Source organism: Stegostoma tigrinum, chromosome 1 (assembly GCF_030684315.1).
Source record: "Stegostoma tigrinum isolate sSteTig4 chromosome 1, sSteTig4.hap1, whole genome shotgun sequence".
In the NCBI taxonomy this organism is placed as follows: Eukaryota; Metazoa; Chordata; class Chondrichthyes; order Orectolobiformes; family Stegostomatidae; genus Stegostoma; species Stegostoma tigrinum.
The window spans coordinates 69,449,129-69,472,121 of record NC_081354.1 but is presented as its reverse complement, the minus strand read 5'-3'; the positions used below and the strand labels follow the sequence as shown (position 1 = coordinate 69,472,121).

General features: G+C 40.7%; 1 protein-coding gene across 4 annotated transcripts in view; it reads left to right on the top strand.

Annotated features, from left to right (window-relative positions):
* The window catches only part of prdm5 (PR domain containing 5), a 295,357-nt gene that overhangs the window by 32,784 nt on the left and 239,580 nt on the right, over positions 1 to 22,993 (top strand). For all 4 annotated transcript variants that reach the window (XM_048563583.1, XM_048563497.1, XM_048563403.1 and 1 more), the window contains exon 3: positions 3,855 to 3,977. In XM_048563583.1, the coding sequence (XP_048419540.1) occupies positions 3,855 to 3,977 (123 nt within the window). The remainder of the gene's footprint in view (positions 1 to 3,854; positions 3,978 to 22,993) is intronic.

Below are 22,993 nucleotides of genomic sequence, written 5' to 3'. Positions count from 1 at the left end.
TGGAGATTTAAATCTGCTGTGCCAATAGTTGTGACTTTCTGATAAGTTCCACCATTTCTTCCTTTCAACAGTGGTAGAGTGGCAGGTATACAGGATAGTGAAGAAAGCATTTCATATGCTTGCCTTTATTATTCAGCACATTGAGTATGGGAGTTAGGAGATATGTTGTGACTGTACGGAATATTGGTTAGGCCACTTTTGGAATATTGCATTCATTTTTGGACTCCCTGGTACACGAAGAATGTTCCGAACCGTAAAAAGGTTCAGAAAAGATGTACGAGGATGTGGCCAGGGTTGGAGGGTTTAAACTCCAGGGAAGGCTGAATAGGCTGAGGCTGGAGCATCGGAGGCTGAGCGTTGATCTTAGAGAAGTTTGTAAAATCATGAGGGGCATGGACAGGGTGAACAGCCAAGGTCTTTTCCCCAGGGTGGGCAGTCCAAAACTAGGGGGCATAGGTTTAAGGTGAGAGGGGAAAGATATAAAAGGGATCTAAGGGCCGACGTTTTCAGGCAGAGGGTGGTGTGTATGTGGAATGAGCTGCCAGAGGAAGTGATGGAGCCTGGTACAATTACAACATTTAAAGTCATCTGAATGGTTTATGAATAGGAGGGCTTTAGAGGGATTTCGACCAAATGCTGGCTGATGAGATTAGATGAATTTCGTCTATCTGGTTGACATCGACAGTTAGACTGAAGGGTCTGCTTTCATGCTGTATGTCCCCGTGGTAGAATGAACTGTAACATTAGGGAACTAGTACACCACTCCGGTTAGTGAATTCTTGCCTTTATCATTTCTCATCTCTACCCAAACTGCTTTTACATCCTGGGTTCCTTTACATGGGTGTATAAGACTATAAGATACAGGAGCAGAAATAGGCCATTTGACCCATCAAGTCTGCTACACTATTCCATCATGGTTGATACGTTTCTCAACCCATTCTCCTGCCTTGTCTGCATAGCCCTTGATTCCCTTATTAATCAAGAACCTATCTCTCTTGAATATGCCCAATGACTTTGGCTCTGAATTCCTCTGTGGCAATGAGTTTCACAAATTGAGCACCCTCATGCTGACAGAATTACTTCTCATCTCAGTACTAATGGGTCATCCCTCCACTCTGAGGCTGTGCCTTCAGGTCCTAGTCTCTCCTATGAGTGGAATAATTTTCTCCATGTCCACTCTATCCAGGCCTCTCAGTATTCTGTAAGTTTCAATGAGATTCTCCCTTATCTTTCTAAACTCCATTGAGTACAGACCCAGTGTCCTCAACTGCTCCTCATATGACAAGCCCTTCATCCCTGGGATCATTACTGTAAACCTTCGCCGGACCCCGTCCAATGCCAGCACATTGTTCTTCAGATGGGGCCCGAAACTGTTCGCAATATTTCAAATGTCGCTTGACCAGATCCTTATGCAGCCTCAGCAGTACATATCTACTCTTGTTTTCTAGCCCTCTTGAAATGAATGCTAACATCACATTTGCTTTCTTAACTGCCAGCTGAACCTGCATGTTAGCCGTAAGGGAATCCTGAACTAGTACTCACAAGTCCCTTTCAGCCTGAGATTTCCAAACCCTTTCCCCATTTAATATAATGGTCCACTCCTCTATTCTTCCTACCACAGTGCCAAACCTCACAATTTCCCAGATTGTATTCTATGTGTCACTTTGCACTTTGCGTAAGTTGACCAAGTCCCTCTGCAGCCTCCCCACTTCCTCAACACTACCGGTCCCCCCATCTGTCTTGGTGTCAACTACAAACTTAGCAACTATGCTGTCAATGTCCGTTGTCCCGATTTTGTTAATGTATAACATGAATAGTTATGGTCCCAACACTGACCCCTTCTGACCTCCACTGGTCGCCAGCTGCCGTACTGAAAACGACCTCTTTATCCCCACTCTCTGCCATCAGCCAATTCAGCCAATCCTCTATCCATGTCAATATTTTGCCCCTATTGCCATGGACTCCCATCTTATTTTGCAATCTTCTGTTTGGCACTTGTCAAAGGCTTCCAGAAATTAAATGGATCATGTCCACTGGCTCTCCTTTATCTAAGTTGCTTGTCACTTCCTCGAAGAATTCTAATACATTTGTGATCCCCTTGCTGAAGCTGTGCTGACTCACCCCTATTTTACCATGCACTTCCAAGTCCTTAATAATACTCCAAAATTTTACCAATGACTGAAGGCAGGCTAACTGGCCTTTCATTTTCTGTCTTCTGCCTCCATTCCTTCTTAACAGGGTTGTTACATTGGCCATGTTCTAATTCTCTGGGTCCCTTCCTCATTCCAGTAGTTCCTGAAAGATCACCACCAATGTCTCCCAAATCTGCTCAGATATCTCCTTCAGAAATCCAGGGGTTAGTCTATCTCCTCTGGATGATTTATCCACGTTCAGACCTTTCAGCTTCACCCTGCACCTTCTCCTTAGTGACGGCTAATACACCCACCTCTGCCCGACTCCTATGAAGTTCTGGTATCCTGCTCGTGACTCCTACTGTGGAGACGTCTTTAGATGTAAAGAGCATGATGAGTTCAATGAAGCAGAAAAGGTAAGCTTGACTGGGATTTTACTGAGGAGCGGCTGCCAACACCAGAGGACATGGAACTGCAATTCCTGACCATGTTAATAATTGCATTGCTATCTCTAGTGAGCAGGCATGAGATCCCACCATCCTGGTGGGTGGGTGTCGGCTGACATTCACTGATGTAGCGGAATCACCTTTTAAAGGTTGCCATCACTGGAAAGAAAGGTGACAGACTGGAATGTTAATTGTAGTTTCTCTCCATTGATGATCCTTGGGCTTCTGAGCATTTCTAGCATCTGAAGTATTTTATTTTAGACCTGAAAGAGCAGAACTCTAACTGTGTGAAAGGTGGAAATCATACTCAGATTCTGTCTCTCAATAATTCAGCTTTAAACAATGATGATGGTTACCTTCGCTCATGGTAAGGTCTTCTTAATAGAGGAAAGTAATCTGAGATGTAATTTCAGGGGCAGGGCAATAATTTCTAGTCGGAACATTGATCAATATAAAAATTTCAGAACAGACAAATTCATTTATGGGGCAGACTTTTGGAAGTGAGGAGTAATTTATTGTGATGCCTAAGAAAACAAACACTTCCAGTATTAAAGTTCTTGGTGGATTTGTTTTATCTGACAACACCAGAATTAATGACTTTTTGAATAAACTTTAGACCATCCAATTTATCATTTGGATAATGAGCAGTTCTGCAAATTCAGGGATGCCAGTGAAACTGAAGGCAATCTGGAATAGTAACAAAGGTAGTTGTCTCATAAATTTGACCTATTACCTGCGACAGTCGCCAAGGCTAAGTTCATAAAAATTCTGTCTGTTATAATTGTCTTTAGCTATTCCATTATGCTTCCTCACACACAGAATCCTGTAGCTGCTGCCAGTGTGAAGAATTTAAGATCAAAGTGTGCAGTTTATTCATAAATACACACAAAAAGGACAAGCTTTCAATTTCTGTTCCAATTACTATGATATGTGAAAATGCACGTGTGTTAATTTCAGGATTTGACTGAGGTCGACATTCAGAGCTGTGGAATCTGAAACCTTTTAACTCTACTCTCATTTTACAAATCGAGAGATGGCACAATTATGTCTATGCTTTCGCAGTGTTTCTTTTTCACTGGCCGGCCGTACAATTCACTTCTATATAAAAGGCTTTGTAAATCCAAGAGTAAATACTTCACTTTGCCTGTATAGTGGCTGTTTGGGTGCATTTGACATATATGATGTGTTAAGAGGAGGAATGTCTCCAAACAGTTCTGATTAATTTTATTGCTACTGCAGCAGATTGTACATCTGAATGTTTCTTTGACATTTGCAGGTTCGTGGGAGTAAGGGTGAAGTACTGTATATTCTGGATGCCAGTAATCCACGGCATTCAAACTGGCTGCGCTTTGTCCATCAGGCTCCAACACAAGAGCAAAAAAATCTGGCTGCAATTCAGGTATATAGAATGATATCACAGAGGCTTTCAGACATGGTTACGAGTTTAGCAGTTGTCTTTTCCTTCTGCATACCATAGAGCCACCTGTGTTGGCTTAGTGCCTGCTCCTTACTTTGCAGTTTGGCAGTAATGTTCACAAATTAGCTTTCAGTTCCAATAATTAGCTGGAATGTACATCTGGGAATTGTAGTAGTTATGCTCTTCTTTATTGGAAATATTAAGGTTTCAATAAAAGTGCTATAATGTTACTGTATTTAAAGTGTGGTGTTATGAAGTCAATATGCTGATGTTTTTAGTCTTAATTTGACACTGAATTTAAATTTTTTTTGTGCCAATGTCAATCAGGTTGGAAAGTAAAGGCAGAGCAACCTAGTGCTGGACAAAAGCATTAATGATCAATCGTCTATGTTGAACTAATTGTTCATTTTTATGTTAATGCTAGCTGAATCATTTCAGCAGAATGGCTGTCTGTTTTTAGCATATGTTTTTAACCTCTTCTCTGCACTTTCTCAACCACATGGGGAAGAAAGAAATCTAGTGCAATATAGCATACAATTGAATAGTGCAAATGACTTTTAATGTTCAAAGCTTAAGCCAAGGTCATGCTTCTGTGAAACTGGCAGGGATTTGGTTCACTTCTCTCCAGGCTGTTAAAGGTCATTCATGTATTCCCTTCATTGACTTGGGATTTGACACGCTGTTCTTTCTCTTGCGCCGATAGGATTTCTTTCTCCCCATTAACTAGACCACCAAGGATGAATGACTTATGCTTTTACTTCAAAAGAGAAATTTAATGCATATTCTATCATCCTTCTCTCCATTATATTTTTTTCCTGGAATTTTACTGTTTTGAGGATAGAAAATGCTATAGGTATTTGCCATTAGAGATTGAGAATACGATGTCTGAAAGTTGATGATAGTGATGATCCGTATTCAGTGTGAGTTATCTCTGAATGAATAGAATTTTGATAAGATATGGGAGTAGAATAGGCCACTTGGCCCATCGAGTCAGCTCTGCCATTCTCTAATAATCCTGAACGCCACTTTCCTATCTTTTTGCCATTACCCTTGATTCCCTTACTGGTAAAAACCCGTTTATCTCAGCTTTGAATATGCTTTAAGACCCAGCCTCTGTGGCCCATTGTGAAAAAGAATTTCACAGATTCACTGTGCTCTGTGACAAAGGAATCCACAGTTTCACTGCTCTTTGAGTGAAGGGATTCCTTTTTATTTTGTGTTCAATGGGTAAGCCTTTAACACTAAGGTTGTACCCTCTGGTCCCTCTCCCACAAGGAAAACAACCTGTTAGCATCCACTTTATTATGCTCCTAAGAATCTTATATAATTTAAAAGCTTGCCTCTGATTCATTGAAATTCTGGTGAGTACAGTCTAACTTTCTCAACCTCTTCTCATAAAAAAAGCCTTCCATTCCAGGATTAACCCAGTGAACCTGTATTGGACTGGGTCCAATACCAATATATCTTTCCAGCTGTTTTCTTACTAGTGCCATGTATAGTTTTAGCAAGATTTCTCTTTTTTTATCATGATTCTTTCTGAGATAAAGGTCAATGTTCCATTTGTCTTCCTATTGCCTTCTGAGCTTCAGTGCCAGCTCTGTGTGATTTATGCACAAGGACCCCAAAGATGTGTTCTTCAGCTTTCTCCATTTTAATAACACTCAGTTCCTCTGTTCTTCCTGCTGATGTATATAATCTCCAATTTTCTGACGATGTTTTTCCCAAATTCTTAATGCCCTTTATTCTTCTGCACACTCTGTGTGTCATCTTCACCACTTACTGACTTGCATCACCTGCAGACTTGGTGATACGTCCTTTATTCACCCATCTAAGTCACTAATATGTACTGTAAATAATTGTGGTCCCAGCACCCTTGTGGGACAGTCTAAGACCAGAGGGCGCAATCTTCAGGTTGCCATTCAGAAACTGCCCTCATCATCCAGCTCTTTGTCTACTATTAGTTAGACTGTCCTCTATCCATGCCAGTACACTACCCTTAAACCATGGGCTCATCTTATTAAGTAGCCTTATGTGCGATACCGTTTCGAATGCCTAATGGAAATCAAAATATACTGTATGAATACTTGGCTCTCCCGTATCTATTCTGTTTGTTACCTCATCGAAGAATTGTAATAAATTTGGCAGGAATGTTTTCTCCTTCATGAAGCCATGCTAACTTTTTAAAGTTGATATTATGTATTTATAAATTCTTTACCATTACATCCTTTATAATAGATCTTTACCATTTTCCCAATGACATATGTTAAGCTACCTGGCCAATATTTACTTATTGTTTTGACTTCCAACTTTTTTGAATAAGGATATTGCATTGTTAGTTTTCCAATGCTGTATGACTTTTCTAGACTTCAAGGATTCTTTGGAAGATTACTACTGTCACATCCACTATTTCAGCTGCTACTTCCTTTAGTATCTGAGGATCTAGGGGGCTTATAAGCCTTTAGCACTATTAGTTTCCCTAGTTCTTTTATTCTCTAAAAATTGGTATTACATTTGTTTCCTGCCCACTTTTGCACCTTGATTTTTAAAATATTTTTGGAATCCTGTTGGTGTATTATACCATGAAGATTAACCTAGAATATTTATTCAACCCCTCCGCTGTTTTCAGCTTGATCATTATTATTTCTCAGGTTACATTCTCTAAGTGGCCAATGTTCACTTTGGCTTCTTTCTTTCATATATTTAAAGAAGCCTTTACCATCCATTTTTATATTACTTCTGGTTTACTCTTAAAAGTTTGTTTCCTCTCTCCTATTTTTTCGATTTTTCTTTAAAAAGCTGTTTTAATTTTCTGACTTACTACTAATCTTCGCCACATTTCATGATTTCTTTTTTACTTTGCCTTGATACTACCCTTAACTTTCTTGGTTAGCTAGGTTGAGTTCTGAAGAAGAATCATGCCAAACGCAAATGTTATCTCTGTTTCTCTCACCGTAGATGCTGCCAAACCTACTGAGTTTCACCAGCATTCTTTGTGCTTGTTTCAGCTTTCCAGCATCTGTAGTATTTTACATTTATAGGTTTATCCCCTTCCTAGAATCCTCCTCTCTCACTAGCATATATCTTTGCTGTGAACCATGAACTATTGTCTGAAATATCCGCCATTGTTCAGAACTGTCTTTTCTGCCAAAAAAAAAACTATTTGGGCTGTACTTTCCCAGTCCATTCCAGCCAACTCTCCTCTTATTCATTAACCTGCTCCCTGGTTGGATCCACAACACGTTGTTCTAGAAACACAAGCTTTCAGAGCTTTGCGCCTTCTTTGGATGTTACTATCTGGGTACTACCTCTCTCACTAACACCTGAAGAAGGAATGAAACTCCGAAAGCTTGTGTTTTTAAATAAACCTGTTGGACTATAACTTGGTGTCATGTGATTTCTGACCTTGTCCGCCCCAGTCCAACACTGGCGTCTCCATATCATGTTTAGAAGAATGAGGGAATGGAAACCTATAAAATTTGAACAGGACTAGGCAAATTAAATGCTGGAAGGATGTTCCGCAACGACCAGGAGTCCAGAATCAGGCTCACAGTCGAAGGATAAGGGCCATTTAGGACTAAGAGGAGGAGAAATTTCTACACCCGGAGAGTGGTGTGGCTGAGGAATTCTCTGGCACAGAAAACCCCTTGCCTCCCAGCCTGCTTATCATTACCTAACCATTTACCTCGCAGTGCTACCACATTGTATGACTTTGTGAGCCAACATTTCTCCCCCAAGCTGCAGAACCACAGGATATCCTATTGCTTTCAGGTTGTGAGGAATGTATGTGCCCATTCAGGTTGTTTGCCACCTTTTTTTTGTTCCATTGCAGTTTTTTGTGAATAATCATACTACATACGAACTGGCAATGGAACATCTTGGACCATTATAGGCTGAGCTTGCATTGAATGTATCTCTGCATGTACAGCTTCCCAGTGCAATGGAAGAACACGTCACAGTGAGAGCTGGTCATTCTCGCTGACTTGCAGGGTATGGTATAGGACATAGAACAGTACAGCCCACAATGTTGTGCTGACCTATTATCCTACTAAGATTAAAATAACCTGCAGACTTTTCATTTTACTATCATCCATGTGCCGATCTAAGAGTCGCTTAAATGTCTTTAGTGTATCTGTCTCCACTACCACTACTAGCAGTGCATTCCACACACCCACCACTCTCTGTGTGAAGCACCTACCTCTGACATCTCCTCCATGCCTTCCTCCAATCACCTTAAAATTATGCCCCCTCGTAACAGCCATTTCCACCCTGGGAAAAAGTCCGAGTATCCACTCTATCTATGCCTCTCATCATGATAAGATATCTGATAAAAGTTATTTAAAAACAAAACTGCAGTTTTTCAAGGATTTTTTGTTGACAGCAAGAGGTAAGATTGCTAACTGAAACTACAATGGCAGTTCTTAAATTTGTGAGTGCTGTTCAATTTCTGTACCAATCTATATAGTCCCTTAACATTTTGACACTTTGGAGCCTGAACTACCTCCAAAATGAAAAGTCCTCACTGCAAACCAGAGTAATGAAATTTTAAAGATTAATGGCATAAGAAGTATTTAGTTAGAAGTTAAAGACTGGCTCTTTATAGAAAGATTACTTTTACTGAACGATTAAAGATCGTCTTAGTCAGCAGTGACAAATTATACATATTGGACTATCTCCATTTTACAGATGAGTGAAAAACTGGATGGGGAAAAAAAAAGCAAAGGCCCTTTTGGATAAGCAGCTTAATAAATTAACATTTTGGAGAGTAATTCAAAGGTGACAGCTTGCATTTACATGATAGTTTTCAGAAAATCGATTATTTATTTCAAAGCCATAAAAATAACTTGCAAAATTTGGGGAAGAATTTCCTTTAAGAGTACGATAGATGAGCTGATGACAACATTTGCTGGTCAGTTTGACACGCCAATTTATTTTTTTTTCCAAGGCTGCAATTCAGTTTTGACCTCTGAGGGTCCTGCTGCAATTGCTGTCAAAGGAATGCATGAGATTTATTGCAGAGGAACTATTAAAGGGGTTACAGTTCTACATCCTCTACATTCTTACTTTTGTTTTAATGAGGAGATCATTAAACTTCCAAGACCAAGTTCTGTGGTACTGATGTTGACTGCATCTCTCCTCACTTGCATATTCTACTGGCCACACTGAGTACTTTGCTGTGAAAACAATTAATGTGAAGAAACCCAAAATGTAGTGTGAATCAGAAGCATCTGCCACATTGGAAGTGTTTCATTTAAGATGCTTTTATCTGGTGGTAATTTATTGTACCAACCTTCAGCTTGTCGGGGATGAAAAGGTTGTGACCATTTTACTTTGGTTACTAACCTTTTACTATTAGAGTGTTTCCTTCTTCCAACCTACCGTCAAAGCTTTAGGTACATGTTGCTTGTATTTAGATTTTCTAAATAAGAATTCCCTTTCAGTGGTCTTTGCCTCCTCCTCCCTTGGGTATCAGATATACTTTTGGGTATTTTGTCTTCCTCATACATGTGACAGCATTGACAATGTATTAGTGGAGTAGGATGACAGGGATATCACACTCATCCCATCAAGATATTGCTTGACATTTGCTTGTAAATTTTTCAACTGGGGCTACCGAATTGTGGCCAGGAATTAGAATTCTGGCTAATATAATTTCCCCTTTTTTTAGCTTGGGGTTTGAGGTCATTTTTAGCTTGTGCTCACTAATTACTCTCTATATCAATGACTCAGATAAGGAGACCTAATGTATAGTGGCTAAATTTACTGCTGATACAAAGATAGATAGGAAAGTAAGTTATGAAATGACATAAGGAATCTGCAAAGGGATATAAATTAAGGGAGTTGGTAAAAAAAAAGTTGCAGATGGAGTACAATGTAGGTAAATGTGAACTTGTTCATTTTGCAGGAAGACTAGAAAAGCACCATATTATTTGAAATAGAGTGAAATTACAGAACTCCGAGTACAGAGGGAGCTGGGTGTCCTGGTACATTAATCACAACGTTATTATGCAGGTACAACATGTGATTAAAAATTGGATGTTTATTGCACGGGGAATGAAATATAAAATTATGAATGTCTACTGCAATTTTCAGTGCGTTGGAGAAACTGCATCTCTGGAGTACTGGGTATAGTTTGTCCTCCTTTTGAAAAACAAATGTAAATGCATTTAAAGCAATTCGGAGCAGTTTCACTTTATTGATGCTTGCGATGATATGTCATTTTATGAGGAAAGCTTGGACAGGCTTCAAACAGAAGTTGCTGGTAAAGCTCAGCAGGTCTGGCAGCATCTGTGAAGAAAAAATTAGAATTAACATTTCGGATCTGGTGACCCTTCCTCAGAAAGATTTCATATGCATTCATTGAAGAATGGGAGGTGATCTTTTTGATGCATCTAAGATGTTGGGTGTTGAAAAGATGCTTCCCTTGTGGGAGAGACTAGAATTGGGGGGCATGATTTAAAAATAAGGAGTCTCCTACTTAAGATGAACATGATGTTTTTATTTTCTTTCAGAGGGTCATGAATCGTTCGAGCTCTGTGCCCTAGACACTGGTAGAAGTAGGCCATTGAAAACTTGTAAGGCAAAAGTAGATGAATTCTCAACGAACAAGGGCAGGAAGAAATGTGGAGTTGAGGCTACAATCAGATCAACCATGATCTTATCAACTAAAGCGTCAGCCTAGGGGGCTGAATGGCAAACTATGCTCATAATTTTAGACACAAAGGAATAAATTGATAGGGAGAGATTGATTACTGTGATAAGATAACAAAAAATGGCCTGAGAGACTAATAGAAGACAATGGACTAGTGTCTTTAATTGCTGGGGTCTGCACAATTTGTTATCTACAGCAGCAGTGGTACAGTCATACTTGAGTATTTCAGTTTCCTCTTGCTAAAGAAATACAAAATTACTGGCAGAACCCCACAACACATTTTATACTGAATTTATGTTTACCTCGCTATGGTTCCCCAAAGTTAAATTTAACTTGAATTGACTTATACTACATGTCAAGCGCAATATTTTTCGCTCAGTAGCGAATTTCACAAATTTCTGACTCCATTTCTTCCTTAAATTTCTAATTCTTAGTGCTATGTAATGAGCCAGACTTTATAAAAGACCTTAAAGTAAGGGAACACTGGGGAGGTAGTGATCATAATATGGTAGAGTTTAGTCTGCAGTTTGAAAGAGAGAAGGCAAATTCGGATGTAATAGTGTTACAATTAAATAAAGGTAATTACAGGGGCATGAGAGAGGAATTGACGAAAATCGACTGGAAGCAGAGCCTAGCCGGGAAGACGGTAGAGCAACAATGGCAGGAGTTTCTGTGTGTAATTGAGGACACAGTACAGAGGTTCATCCCAAAGAAAAGAAAGATTATCCGGGGTGGGATTAGACAGCCACGGCTGACAAAGGAAGTCAGGAAATGTATCAAAGAAAAAGAGACAGCCTATAAAGTGGCCAAGAGCACTGGGAAATCAGAAGATTGGGAAGGCTACAAACACAAACAAAGGATAACAAAGAGAGAAATAAGGAAGGAGAGGATCAAATATAAAAGTAGGCTAGCTAGTAATATTAGAAATGAGAGTAAAAGCTTCTTTCAATACAGAAGAAACAATTGAGAGGCAAAAGTAGATACTGGGCCCTTCCAAATTGATGCTGGAAGGCTAGTGATGGGAGATAAGGAAATAGCTGAAGAACTTAATAAGTACTTTGCGTCAGTCTTCACAGTGGAAGACATGAATAGTATGCCAACAATTATGGAGAGTCAGGGGGCAGAGTTGAGTATGGTAGGCATTACAAAAGAGAAAGTGCTAGAAAAGCTAAAAGGTCTAAAAATTGATAAATCTCCTGGCCCCGATGGGCTCCATCCTAGAGTTATGAGGGAGGTGGCTGAGGAAATAGCAGAGGCTTTGGTTGTGATCTTTCAAAAGTCACTGCAGTCAGGGAAAGTCCCAGATGATTGGAAAATTGCTGTTGTAACTCCCTTGTTTAAGAAAGGATCAAGGCAAAAGGTGGTTAGGCCGATTAGCCTAACCTCGGTAGTTGGTAAAATTCTAGAATCCATTGTCAAGGATGAGATTTCTAAATTCCTGGAAGTGCAGGGTCAGATAAAAAACAAGTCAGCATGGTTTTAGTAAGGGGAGGTCGTGCCTGACAAACCTGTTAGAATTCTTTGAAGAGGTAACAAGCATGTTAGACCAGGGAAACCCAGTAGATGTTATCTATCTAGATTTCCAAAAGGCCTTTGATACGGTGCCTCATGGGAGGCTGCTGAGCAAGGTGAGGGCCCATGGTATTCGGAGTGAGCTACTGGCTTGGATTGAGGATTGGCTGTCTGACAGAAGGCAGAGAGTTGGGGTAAAAGGCTCTTTTTCGCAATGGCAACCGGTGACGAGTGGTGTCCCGCAGGGTTCAGTGTTGGGGTCGCAGCTGTTCACCTTATATATTAATGATCAGGATGAAGGGACTGGGGCCATTCTGGTGAAGTTTGCTGATGATACGAAGATAGGTGGACAGGCAGGTAGTACTGAGGAGGTGGGGAAGCTGCAGAAAGATTTGGATAGTTTGGGAGAGTGGTCCAGGAAATGGCTGATGAAATTCAAAATGAGCAAATGCGAGGTTTTGCACTTTGGAAAAAAGAATACAGGCATGGTCTGTTTTCTAAATGGCGAGAAAATAGGGATCTGGGAGTGTTGGTTCAGGATTCTCTAAAAGTTACTTTGTAGGTAGAGTCTGTGATTAAGAAAGCGAATGTAATGTCTTTTAACTCAAGAGGGTTGGAATATAAAAGCAGCGATGTGCTTCTGAGAATTTATAAAGCTCTAGTTAGGCCCCATTTAGAATACTGTGTCCAATTTTGGGCCCCACACCTCAGGAAGTACATACTAGCCCTGGAGCGTGTCCAGCGGAGATTCACACGGATGATCTCGAGGAAGTACAGCAAAGGTTTATCAGGCTGATTCCGGGGGTGATGGGTCTTACATCTGAAAAGAGATTGACTAGGGTGAGATTGTGTTCACTGGAGTGGAGCTGAGTGAGGATGGATCTCATAGAGACTTATAAAATTCTAAAAGGATTAGTCTGGGTAGATGCAGGGAGGATGTTCACAATGGTGGCTCTGTCCAGACTAGGGGTCACAGCATGAAGATTCGGGGTAGACCATTTAGGATGGAGATGAGGAGATATTTCTTCACCCAAAGAATGGTGAGCCACTGGAATTCATTCTCACAGGAAGTAGTTGATGCCAAGACATTGAATGTATTCAGGAGGTGGACAGATATAGCACTTGGGACGAATGGGATCAAAATTATGGGGAGAAAGCAGGATTAGGCTATTGAGTTGGATGATTAGCCACGATCATGAAGAATAGCGGAGCAGGCTTGAAGGACCGAATGGTCACCAGCTGCTCCCATCTTCTATGTTTCTATATTACCTGAAAGAGAGGAGCTCACCCACCTCCAAAACTTTTCGTTCAAAAATTAATTGTCGTTGAATCGTGCAATATTGTCAAGATTACTGTAGTCACTAGTTTTGTATTAGTATTTTCAGATTATGACAAAATACTTTCCAATTCTTTCTTTACTGATTTAGACACGAGGACACAGAATGTTCTCTAGTTGGTAAATTTCAGTGTCCACCACCAAGAGTGGCTCTGCAGCAGCGCTACTGATTGAGCTAATAGCTGCTAGAATGTGTCTGTGGCAGGTGATGAGGGAACCAACAAGAGGGGAAATAACATTGGAATCCTGCCTTCACCAATCTGCCAGCTGCAGGTGCATCTGTCCGTGAAAGTATTGTTAAGAGTGACCATCGCGTAGATAAAGTTCCACCTTCACATTGAGAATACCTTCCATTGTGTTGTGTGGCACTGTTGCCATGCTAAATGGAACAAACTGTGAACAGATCTAACAGCTCAACACTAGAAATATGAGATAGTGTGGGCGACCAGCGGCAGCAATGGATCAGATCAAAGCTTTGCAGTACTGTGAATGGTGGTAGACAATTTAACATGGAACAGAAGGTGGACACTCCACAAATATTCCCATCCTCAATATTGGGGGAGCTCAGTGCATCAATGCAAAAGATAAGACTGAAGTATTTGCAGTTATCTTCAGCCAGAAGTGTCAAATGGATTATCTATCTGTACCTCCACCGAAGGTTCCCCCAATACAGGTGCATTCTTCGAAGAATTTCATTCATTCCACATGACAGCAAAAAAATGGCTTAAAGTGATGGTTACTGCAAAGGCTTTGAGGGCCCTGACAATGTTCTGTCAGTAGTACTCAATACTTCTGCTCCAGAGCTAGCCATGTTCGTAGCCAAGCTATTACAATACAGTTGCAACACTGACATCTATCTACCTTGTAATGTGGAAAATTGTCCGTGTAATTCCCGTGCATCAAAGGCTGTTCAAATTCAACTGGGAAAATTACCGTTCTACTAGTCTATTCTCAATCACCAATGTAATAGAAGGGCTAATTGACAATGCATTCAGTTGGCACTTGCAAAGCAATAACTTGCTTGCTGAGCTTAGTTTGAGTCTGTCAGTATCATTTCGCTCATTACAACCTTGGATCAAACATGAACAAACGAGCTGAATTCCAGAGGCAAGACTGACTGCCCTTGACATCAGGGCAATATTTGACTGTGTGGCATCAAGGAGCCCAAACAAAACTTGAGTCCATGGGAATTGGGAAAACATTGATGGTTGGAATCATGTCTGGTGCTTGGGAAGATGGTTCTAGTTGTTGGAGGTCAGTGATTTCAGCTCCAGGATATCCCTACAGGATTCCTCAGGATAGTTCCTAGACCCAACCATCTTCAGCTGTGTCCCTCCATTGTAAGTTCAGAAGTGGGTATGTTCACTGATGATTGCTTATTATTCAGGTATAGGGTCTACTGTGCATTTATTAGACTCATCTAACAATTTAAAAAAAGCGCTGAACATTGAATTGACTGAATAGTTTCTACAGCTGCCATGGGATAACATATTCATAACAAAACAAACTGGAGAAAAACTCCTATTCCATCCCTGTAAGCCTTAATGTTAACCTTTGTTGCTAGAATGCTGGCAAAGACTGAAAATGGCGTAAGAACATGGGTAAGAAATCTTTGGCAGAACTAACTCACCTCCTCGCTACAGGGATAGTGAGTACACCGTGGCATTATGCACAATATAAATGACAGTTTTATGAGAGCAGCAGGTTTCCTCTGGTTATAAACATAGAGCTGGTATCCACTGCTGAGATAGATAAATCAAAATAGACTAGGTAATGATCTTGAATCGCCTTGATTTATGAGGCCTGTTATCACCACGCATTGTATTTATCACTGAGCCAATTGGAGAACTCAGGCTCATTTCTCAATGTTAAGTCGTGTGTACTAAATTTATACTCAGTCTGAAATATTCAGTGTACAATGACTAAGTTAACTCTGTTTATTCAACAAGCACTGTCTTTGCATATTCTCGCGTGTATTTGAGATATGTGAATGATTACATTGTTAATTGATTCCCCTTTGTGGCTTAGCTAACGTAATTAAAAAAAAACCAGGAAAAGTGCAGAGATGGAAGTGCACGTTCCCTTTAACTGTTGATTTACTTAATATTATAACACTGAAGTCATTAGAATCAGAGAATTCTACTCACTAACATCAGTCTTCAGCACATTATTGGAAACAACTCTCAAAAATAAAGTGAAAGGGAAGAAATCTGAGAGAAAGCATTTTGGTAAACCTGAGATCTTTGTAATTTAAGTCTTGTGAAGGCCTATCAGCAGTAAAACATATAATTCAGTGAAGTTGGACAATTATTTGAGGCAACTGAACAGTGTAGTATAATAATACTGAGTTGCTAAATTGTATTCAGTGAGTACTACAAGCACATGCCCCAGTCACAGAGTTATATAGCACGGAAACAGACCCTTTGGTCCAACTCGTCCATGCTGACCAGATATCCTAAACTGCCCGAAACACCAGCTTTTGTGCTCCTGAGATGCTGCTTGGCCTGCCGTGTTCATCCAGTTTCACACTTGGTTATCCTAAACTGATCTAGTCCCATTTACCAGTATTTGGCCTATTTCCCTCTAAACCCTTCTATTCATATACCCATCCAGATACCTTTTAAATGTTGTAATTATACCAGCCTCCAACACTTCCTCTGGCAGCTCATTCCACTGCACACATCATCCTCTGCTTGAAATTGTAGAGTGTGTCCGAATACTTAAGAGATAAGCACATTTGGGTATTATTATTAATGTACAGAAGTTAGGTGCAGAAGTTCACAAACTCCACTGGCTGACAAAAGTATTACAAAATAATTTTATTTTCTGTGTGTGTGGTCTGGGTCGCTGGGTCTAAGTTTGTGTACAAAATGAGGTCATCAGAATGTAATTGAACTTTTTGTGACAAGTATGTGCTTCATGACCAGTAGGAATTTTCCTGCTACATTTGTCAATTGTGTTGAATTTTTTTGGATGATATCTTGGATTGGCCTTCCTCTCTTTCTCCTTTTAGGGTCTCCTTGGGAGACGTGCATCAGTTTCCATATAACAGGACAAAAAAGCTACCTAGATAATAAAATGTGAGGCTGGATGAACACAGCAGGCCAAGCAGCATCTCAGGAGCACAAAAGCTGACGTTTCGGGCCTAGACCCTTCATCAGAGAGGGGGATGGGGAGAGGGAACTGGAATAAATAGGGAGAGAGGGGGAGGCTGACCGAAGATGGAGAGTAAAGAAGATAGGTGGAGAGAGTATAGGCGGGGAGGTAGGGTCAGTCCAGGGAAGATGGACAGGTCAAGGAGGTGGGATGAGGTTAGTAGGTAGATGGGGGTGCGGCTTGGGGTGGGAGGAAGGGATGGGTGAGAGGAAGAACCGGTTAGGGAGGCAGAGACAGGTTGGACTGGTTTTGGGATGCAGTGGGTGGGGGGGAAGAGCTGGGCTGGTTGTGTGGTGCAGTGGGGGGAGGGGACGAACTGGGCTGGTTTAGGGATGCAGTTGGGGAAGGGGAGATTTTGAAACTGGTGAAGTCCACATTGATACCATTAGGCTGCAGGGTTCCCAGGCGGAATATGAGTTGCTGTTCCTGCAACCTTCGGGTGGCATCATTGTGGCACTGCAGGAGGCCCATGATGGACATGTCATCTAAAGAATGGGAGGGGGAGTGGAAATGGTTTGCGACTGGGAGGTGCAGTTGTTTGTGTCGCGAAAGGCTACCTACTTGTTCTGCTCAATGAGCAAAAGCTGTTCTTTTTTGGAATGCCAAGTGATCCCTTCTGCTGTGCTCCAAGGTTCTGCCCCAGCTACGGAGATGTATCGCCTAACTAATTGAGAGTACAGATTAGAGTGGAAATCTTGCTTTTAGAAGGGCAGTTGGGGAAACTCAATTAAGCAAGAGGCAAAAATTCAGTTTCCAACGGTGAGTTAATGTTTTACTGTTAAATTCTAAGAACCATTCAGGTGGCTCAGATTCGTGGTTTGGAACTTGTTTTGCATTTGTTAGCACACCATAAATGGTCAGGACCTCGCTCACCACCACCACTCAGTGGAATTTTGTTCACGGACACAATCTTGTGAAATTGACTCACGGTTAAGTCCTGGCTGTATGTAATTTGAGGAACCATAGAGGTAATGAGTCGAACTTAGTGTGAGCTAGGATAGCAAAGTTTTCGATGATCTCAAATTCTGGAGGCCTGCATGTTAAAACTGTGGGGGAATAAATTTCAGTGCCAAAACATTTCTGGCCCCATTACTAGTCACAGCACTTTGTACTGAGGTATCATACTATTTAGTTTGCAAGATGGTAATTCATACTTAACATTCTGGTTATATTCATAAAATGTGCAACTTTGAATGAGACAGAGCTAAGGAATTAATTTTTCCATTACAACCAATTGACAAACTTTAGTATGGTTCTGTGTTACCTTTCCCATCAGAAAGAAACATTTAAAATATTAGTTAGAGAGATAATAGGAGATAAATATTAGTTATGCTATTTTTAATCACCACACATTCCTAAATTACAACATTTGTAAGCAAAACTTTTAAAAAATATATGTTTAGAAGTACAAAATAACTATGCCAGCTCTAAGTGTTGCATCCTGGCTCACTCCCCAAGCCTCCAGCTCATCGCCCTAACCCTCCATCTCCCCACTGGTTGTGTTGTCTAATCCTCCCATTGGCCAAACTCCCCCTTCCTGCATCCCTCACCCATGAGCTCATTGTGAGCGAAGGTTCGGGAGACGAGGTGCAGTAAGTTACCAATGGAGTGAGGGCAGCTGCAAGCTTGTGGAGGTAAGCCGTAAACTGGATGGTCAGCAGCAGCAAGTGAGAGGGGCCACTCCAAAATGGTGAGCACACTGATCCCATGTAAAAACCTGAAGTTAAATCAAAATGCCTTTAAATCGCGAGTCAAAATGAGGACTTACTGAAACACTACGTTTGAATATATAGAAATGATAACTCTGACTTGCAGACAGACAGTTCTCAATGTTACAATAATTTGAAGTAAGGCTCCAGTTAACCCGTTCCAACTAGGAATGTTGCAAACTGGGATTGAGATGAAAAGAGAGAGAAAGTAGGCTTGAAGTTGCTAGGATGGATCAAAAACTATCTGTAACTTCGGTGTATACACCCAAATGATCTTTATGACCCTTCTGACAAGTACAAGTTGTGGAATACCAGTTAGCTTGTATTATTTTGTTATAATGGAGCCATGGACTGAACGGAATTGCACTGAAGGCACAAGATAATATAACACAGTGAAGTGAAATTTGGTTGTTGTCTGTGTGCCAGCAAACAAAAATGATCTGCCTTGTGTTGACACAGAGATGATTCTGTGCCATCCAATGCATTGAGGAATGGCTGCTGTCACAAGGATGTTTAATCACATTCCTGCACTGCTAATTCACAGATGTGGAGAAAGCTGAAAGTCTGAGTGTCATTTAGCAGATCAGTTTCTCAGGAATAACTGGATTTTCCGGAGGTTACTTTGAATTTGTTTCGGCTTATTTGATTTCAAAGCCATGAGTTGATTAGCATTACAAAGGACAATGTTAAAACCTCATGACAATTTATGCAAATCTGGTCAGCTATCACGTAATTAAAGATCATTAACCAGCCTGTGTGTTGTAAAAACGCTCATAAAAATCACTTGCCAGATGAAAGTCCGGTAAAAGTTTAATTAACTTTGCTGGATCTTAATCAGATAAACATTGAGATTTATGGCAACATTTGGAAGACTTCATTAGACAAACAGGCCTTTTTCTTCTGGTGCTTGATGCAGCATCCTTCCAGGATACACTTCCCTCAAACATGGTGAAGCACTGTTGCTGGGACAGCAATATGTGTGGCTATTTGAAGTTCATTTTGTGAACTTTTAAAGAGAGAGAGGATCAGGGTTCCTTTTGTAAGACCCCAGTAACAAATGTGCTTTTCTTTTGCAAAATGTTAGGTTATCTCAGTTTCGTTTGAAATCAGACAGCAATGTTGAGGGTACACCGTTGTGTGAATTTGCTTATGGAATGTCTCACAGTCAAATCATGAAAGTTGTACTGTTTTCAGACATCCTCATGTGAACAATTCTCTGCCTCCACCTCTCATTTTGTGACATGTTTTGCAGGCATTCTTAGCACGCTTATCAAAGTCAATTTTTTTCTAATTTCTTTCAAATTATTCACCTTATAACTCCCTTCTTTCTTCAAGGTGCCCACTCTTGTTGGGGTACAGTTTCATAAATGCAAAAAGCCTGCCAGTAACTCATTCCATGTTACCATTGCTCACAGTCTGCTTTCTCCTTCCTCTTCTGGGGTGAGAAAGTTGGAGCCATGAGAGGAAATTCTGCTGGAGAATGGGGTTGTGTTTGGAGAGACTGCACCAGGATCTCCCAATAAGCACTTGTGTTTGCAGGCACCTCGCAGCTTTGTTTCCAGGTAGATTCAAGACTGCCATGGAGAGACTGGTGGGCACAGTGAACTCGCACTTTGAAGGAACATTGTGATTTCTGCTCTCTCATTACATCTAGATCAGCTGAAATGCTGAGACTCTTCCCTGCAGCATAACAGGAGTAAATTGTACTGGCCTTTCTCTGGATATCAGCAGATCTTGATTGATTGATCTGACAGATACAATTAAGGATAGTCCCAAGAGGTTTTATAGCAAATTAAGAGTAAAAGGATAGCTATGGAGAGAGTAGGTCCCCTTAAAGATCAGCATCAACATCAGCTATCTATGTGTGGAGCCATAGGAGACGGGAGAGATTTTTAATGAATATTTCTCCTCAGAGTTTACTGAGGAGAGAATTATGGAAGCTAAGGAAGTAAGGGAAACAAGTGGGGATGTTTTGGATCACATACATATTACCAATGATGAGGTGTTTGCAGCCTTAGATCACATTAGGGTGGATAAATCCCCTGAGCCTGATCAAGACCATCCTCTGACGTCATGGGAGTCTAGGGAAGAAATTGCAGAGGCCCTTTCAGAGATTTTTGCTTCATCTTTAGCCACTGGTGGATTTCTGGAAGACTGGAAGGTGGCTAATTTTGTTCCATAGTTTACAAAAGATAGCAAAGGCAAGCTAGGGAACTATAGGCCAGTGAACCTGACATCAGTGGGAGGCAAGTTATTGGAGAGGATACTGAGGGGGCAGGGGTAACCAACATTTGGATAGTCAAAGTCTGATTAGGGATGTTCACCATGGATTTGTGCACGGCAAATCATGTCTTACAAATCTTTTAGAGTTTTTTGAAGAGGCAACCAAAAGGGTAGATAAGGGTAGGTTATTGGATGTTGTCTATATGGCCTTTAGTAAGGGCTTTGACAAGGAACTACATGGCAAGGTAGAAATGAAGGTTAAGTCGCATGTGATCTAGGGAGAGCTAGCTAATTGGATTCAAAATTGGCTCAATGGTAGGAAACTAAGGGTAATGATTGAGGGTTGTTTTTTGGACTGGAGGCCTGTAACTAGAGATGTCCCATGGAGGTCAGTGCTGGGGGCCTTTGTTATTTGTTATTTATGTAAATGATCTGGATGTGAAGGTACAAAATTAGGATATATTGTTGATAGCAAGGAATGGTATCAAAAATTAGAGGGATTTTGATCACATGGGGAAGTGGACTGAGGTTTGGCAAATGCGCTTCAGTGTAAATAAGTGTGAGGTGTTGCATTTTGGAAAGCCTAACCAAGGTGGAACTTATAATGTAAATGGTAAGGTCCTAAGGAGTGTTATGGAACAGAGGGACCTAGGAGTACAAGTACGTAGTTCATTGAAAATGGCATCATAGATTGATAGGATGGTGAAGAGGACATTTAGCATCCTGGCCTTCATTGGTTGAGGCACTGAGTGTAGAAGTTGGGATGTTTTGTTACAGTTGTATAAGGCTGCACTTGGGATATTGTGTACGGTATTGGTCATATAGGAAAGACATAGTTAAACTGGAAAGCGTGTAAAGAAGATTTACGAGGATGTTTCCAGGATTAATAGGCCTGAGTTATAGGGAGAGCTTGGCTAGGCTGGACTTTGTTCCTTGAAACGTAGGAGAATGAAGTATATTAAATCATGAGGGACATTAGATAGGATGAATGCATATAGCCTCTTTCCCAGGGATGGGGAATTGAAAACTAGAGGGCAAATGTTGAAGCTGAGAGATGATAGATTTAAGAAGGACCTGAGGGGCAACTTCTTCACACAGTGTTGTGCGTATATGGATTGGATTGCCAGAAAATGTGGTTGAGATAGGTAAAATAACAACATTTAAGAAACATTTGGATAGTTACATGAATCGGAAGGGTTTAGAGGGAAATGGACCAAATGTAGGTAATTGAATCTAGCTGCTTGGGTACCCTGGTCAGCATGGACCTGTTTGAGCCAAAGGGCCTGTTTCCATGCTTTATGACTCTATGACTCTATGACTCTAACTTCCTTCTCATCAGTCCCTCCTCCAATATCTGCCACAGCACTAGCAAGTCTCCCGGGCCACATCGTCTGGATATGAGCCTAATTGTATTTGGATGCAACAGGGCCCTCATAGCCCTGAACACATAGTAAATCTCCAGATATATGTATCTCAAAAGTTGCACCATGAAGACTGAAGAAAGAACACTCGGTCAATTTGGACTTTATTCACTGGAGGTTAGAAGAATGAGGGTAAGGGGGGGATCTCTTAAAAACCTCTAAAATTGTAACAAAACTTGACAGTGTAAAAACAGGAAGGATGTTTTCACATTTCTGTAACCAGAAGAAATATAACTCTTATTCAAGATAATAAAATGTGAGGCTGGATGAACACAGCAGGTCCAGCAGCATCTCAGGAGCACAAAAGCTGATGTTTCGGGCCTAGACCCTTCATCATTTATTCATTTGTGTTGATTATCCTCATTTGGTTTGTTTCAATATTCTGGCCACTGACTTACTTTTGAAAATGTTTGCCTATAATGCAGTCTAGCTTGCGTTGAACCATTATCGCGGGGCCGCGTGTACATCATTGATACAGTAATCTCACGAAGGATGGATGTTTTATGTCTTAGAAATGTGGACCCTCTTGCAATTGCAGTTTTGCCTTTTCATGGTAAAGCAGGATACAGTTTTCTGTTGTGACAATTTATTGACTTTCATGCCAGATTTCCACTATCTGCCAATTCTAAATGCACAATTGTTTAAATCTCTGAATTACATTCATGCATTCACTGCTGTGAATAATGTAGATAACTAGAACTAAAAATGATTGGGCCAAAGGGCCCGTTCTTGTACTGTACAGTTCTATGTTCTGTCTAAGTTCTTTGTTTTACTTTTTGCATTGATATTATCTATTCAACATTTAGTCTTCGCCACAGAAGGGATCTCAAGCTCACGCAGTTGAAAATCTCAGGTGCAAACTCATGTTATTTTCAGCTCAGCACAGTAAAGAAAATAACATAGTTTGTTGTTGAAATTAAAGTGTTCGCTTATTGTGGCTAATTTTCACGATTGAAATATATAAGGTTAGAGCTAGAAACACAAATCTTAGT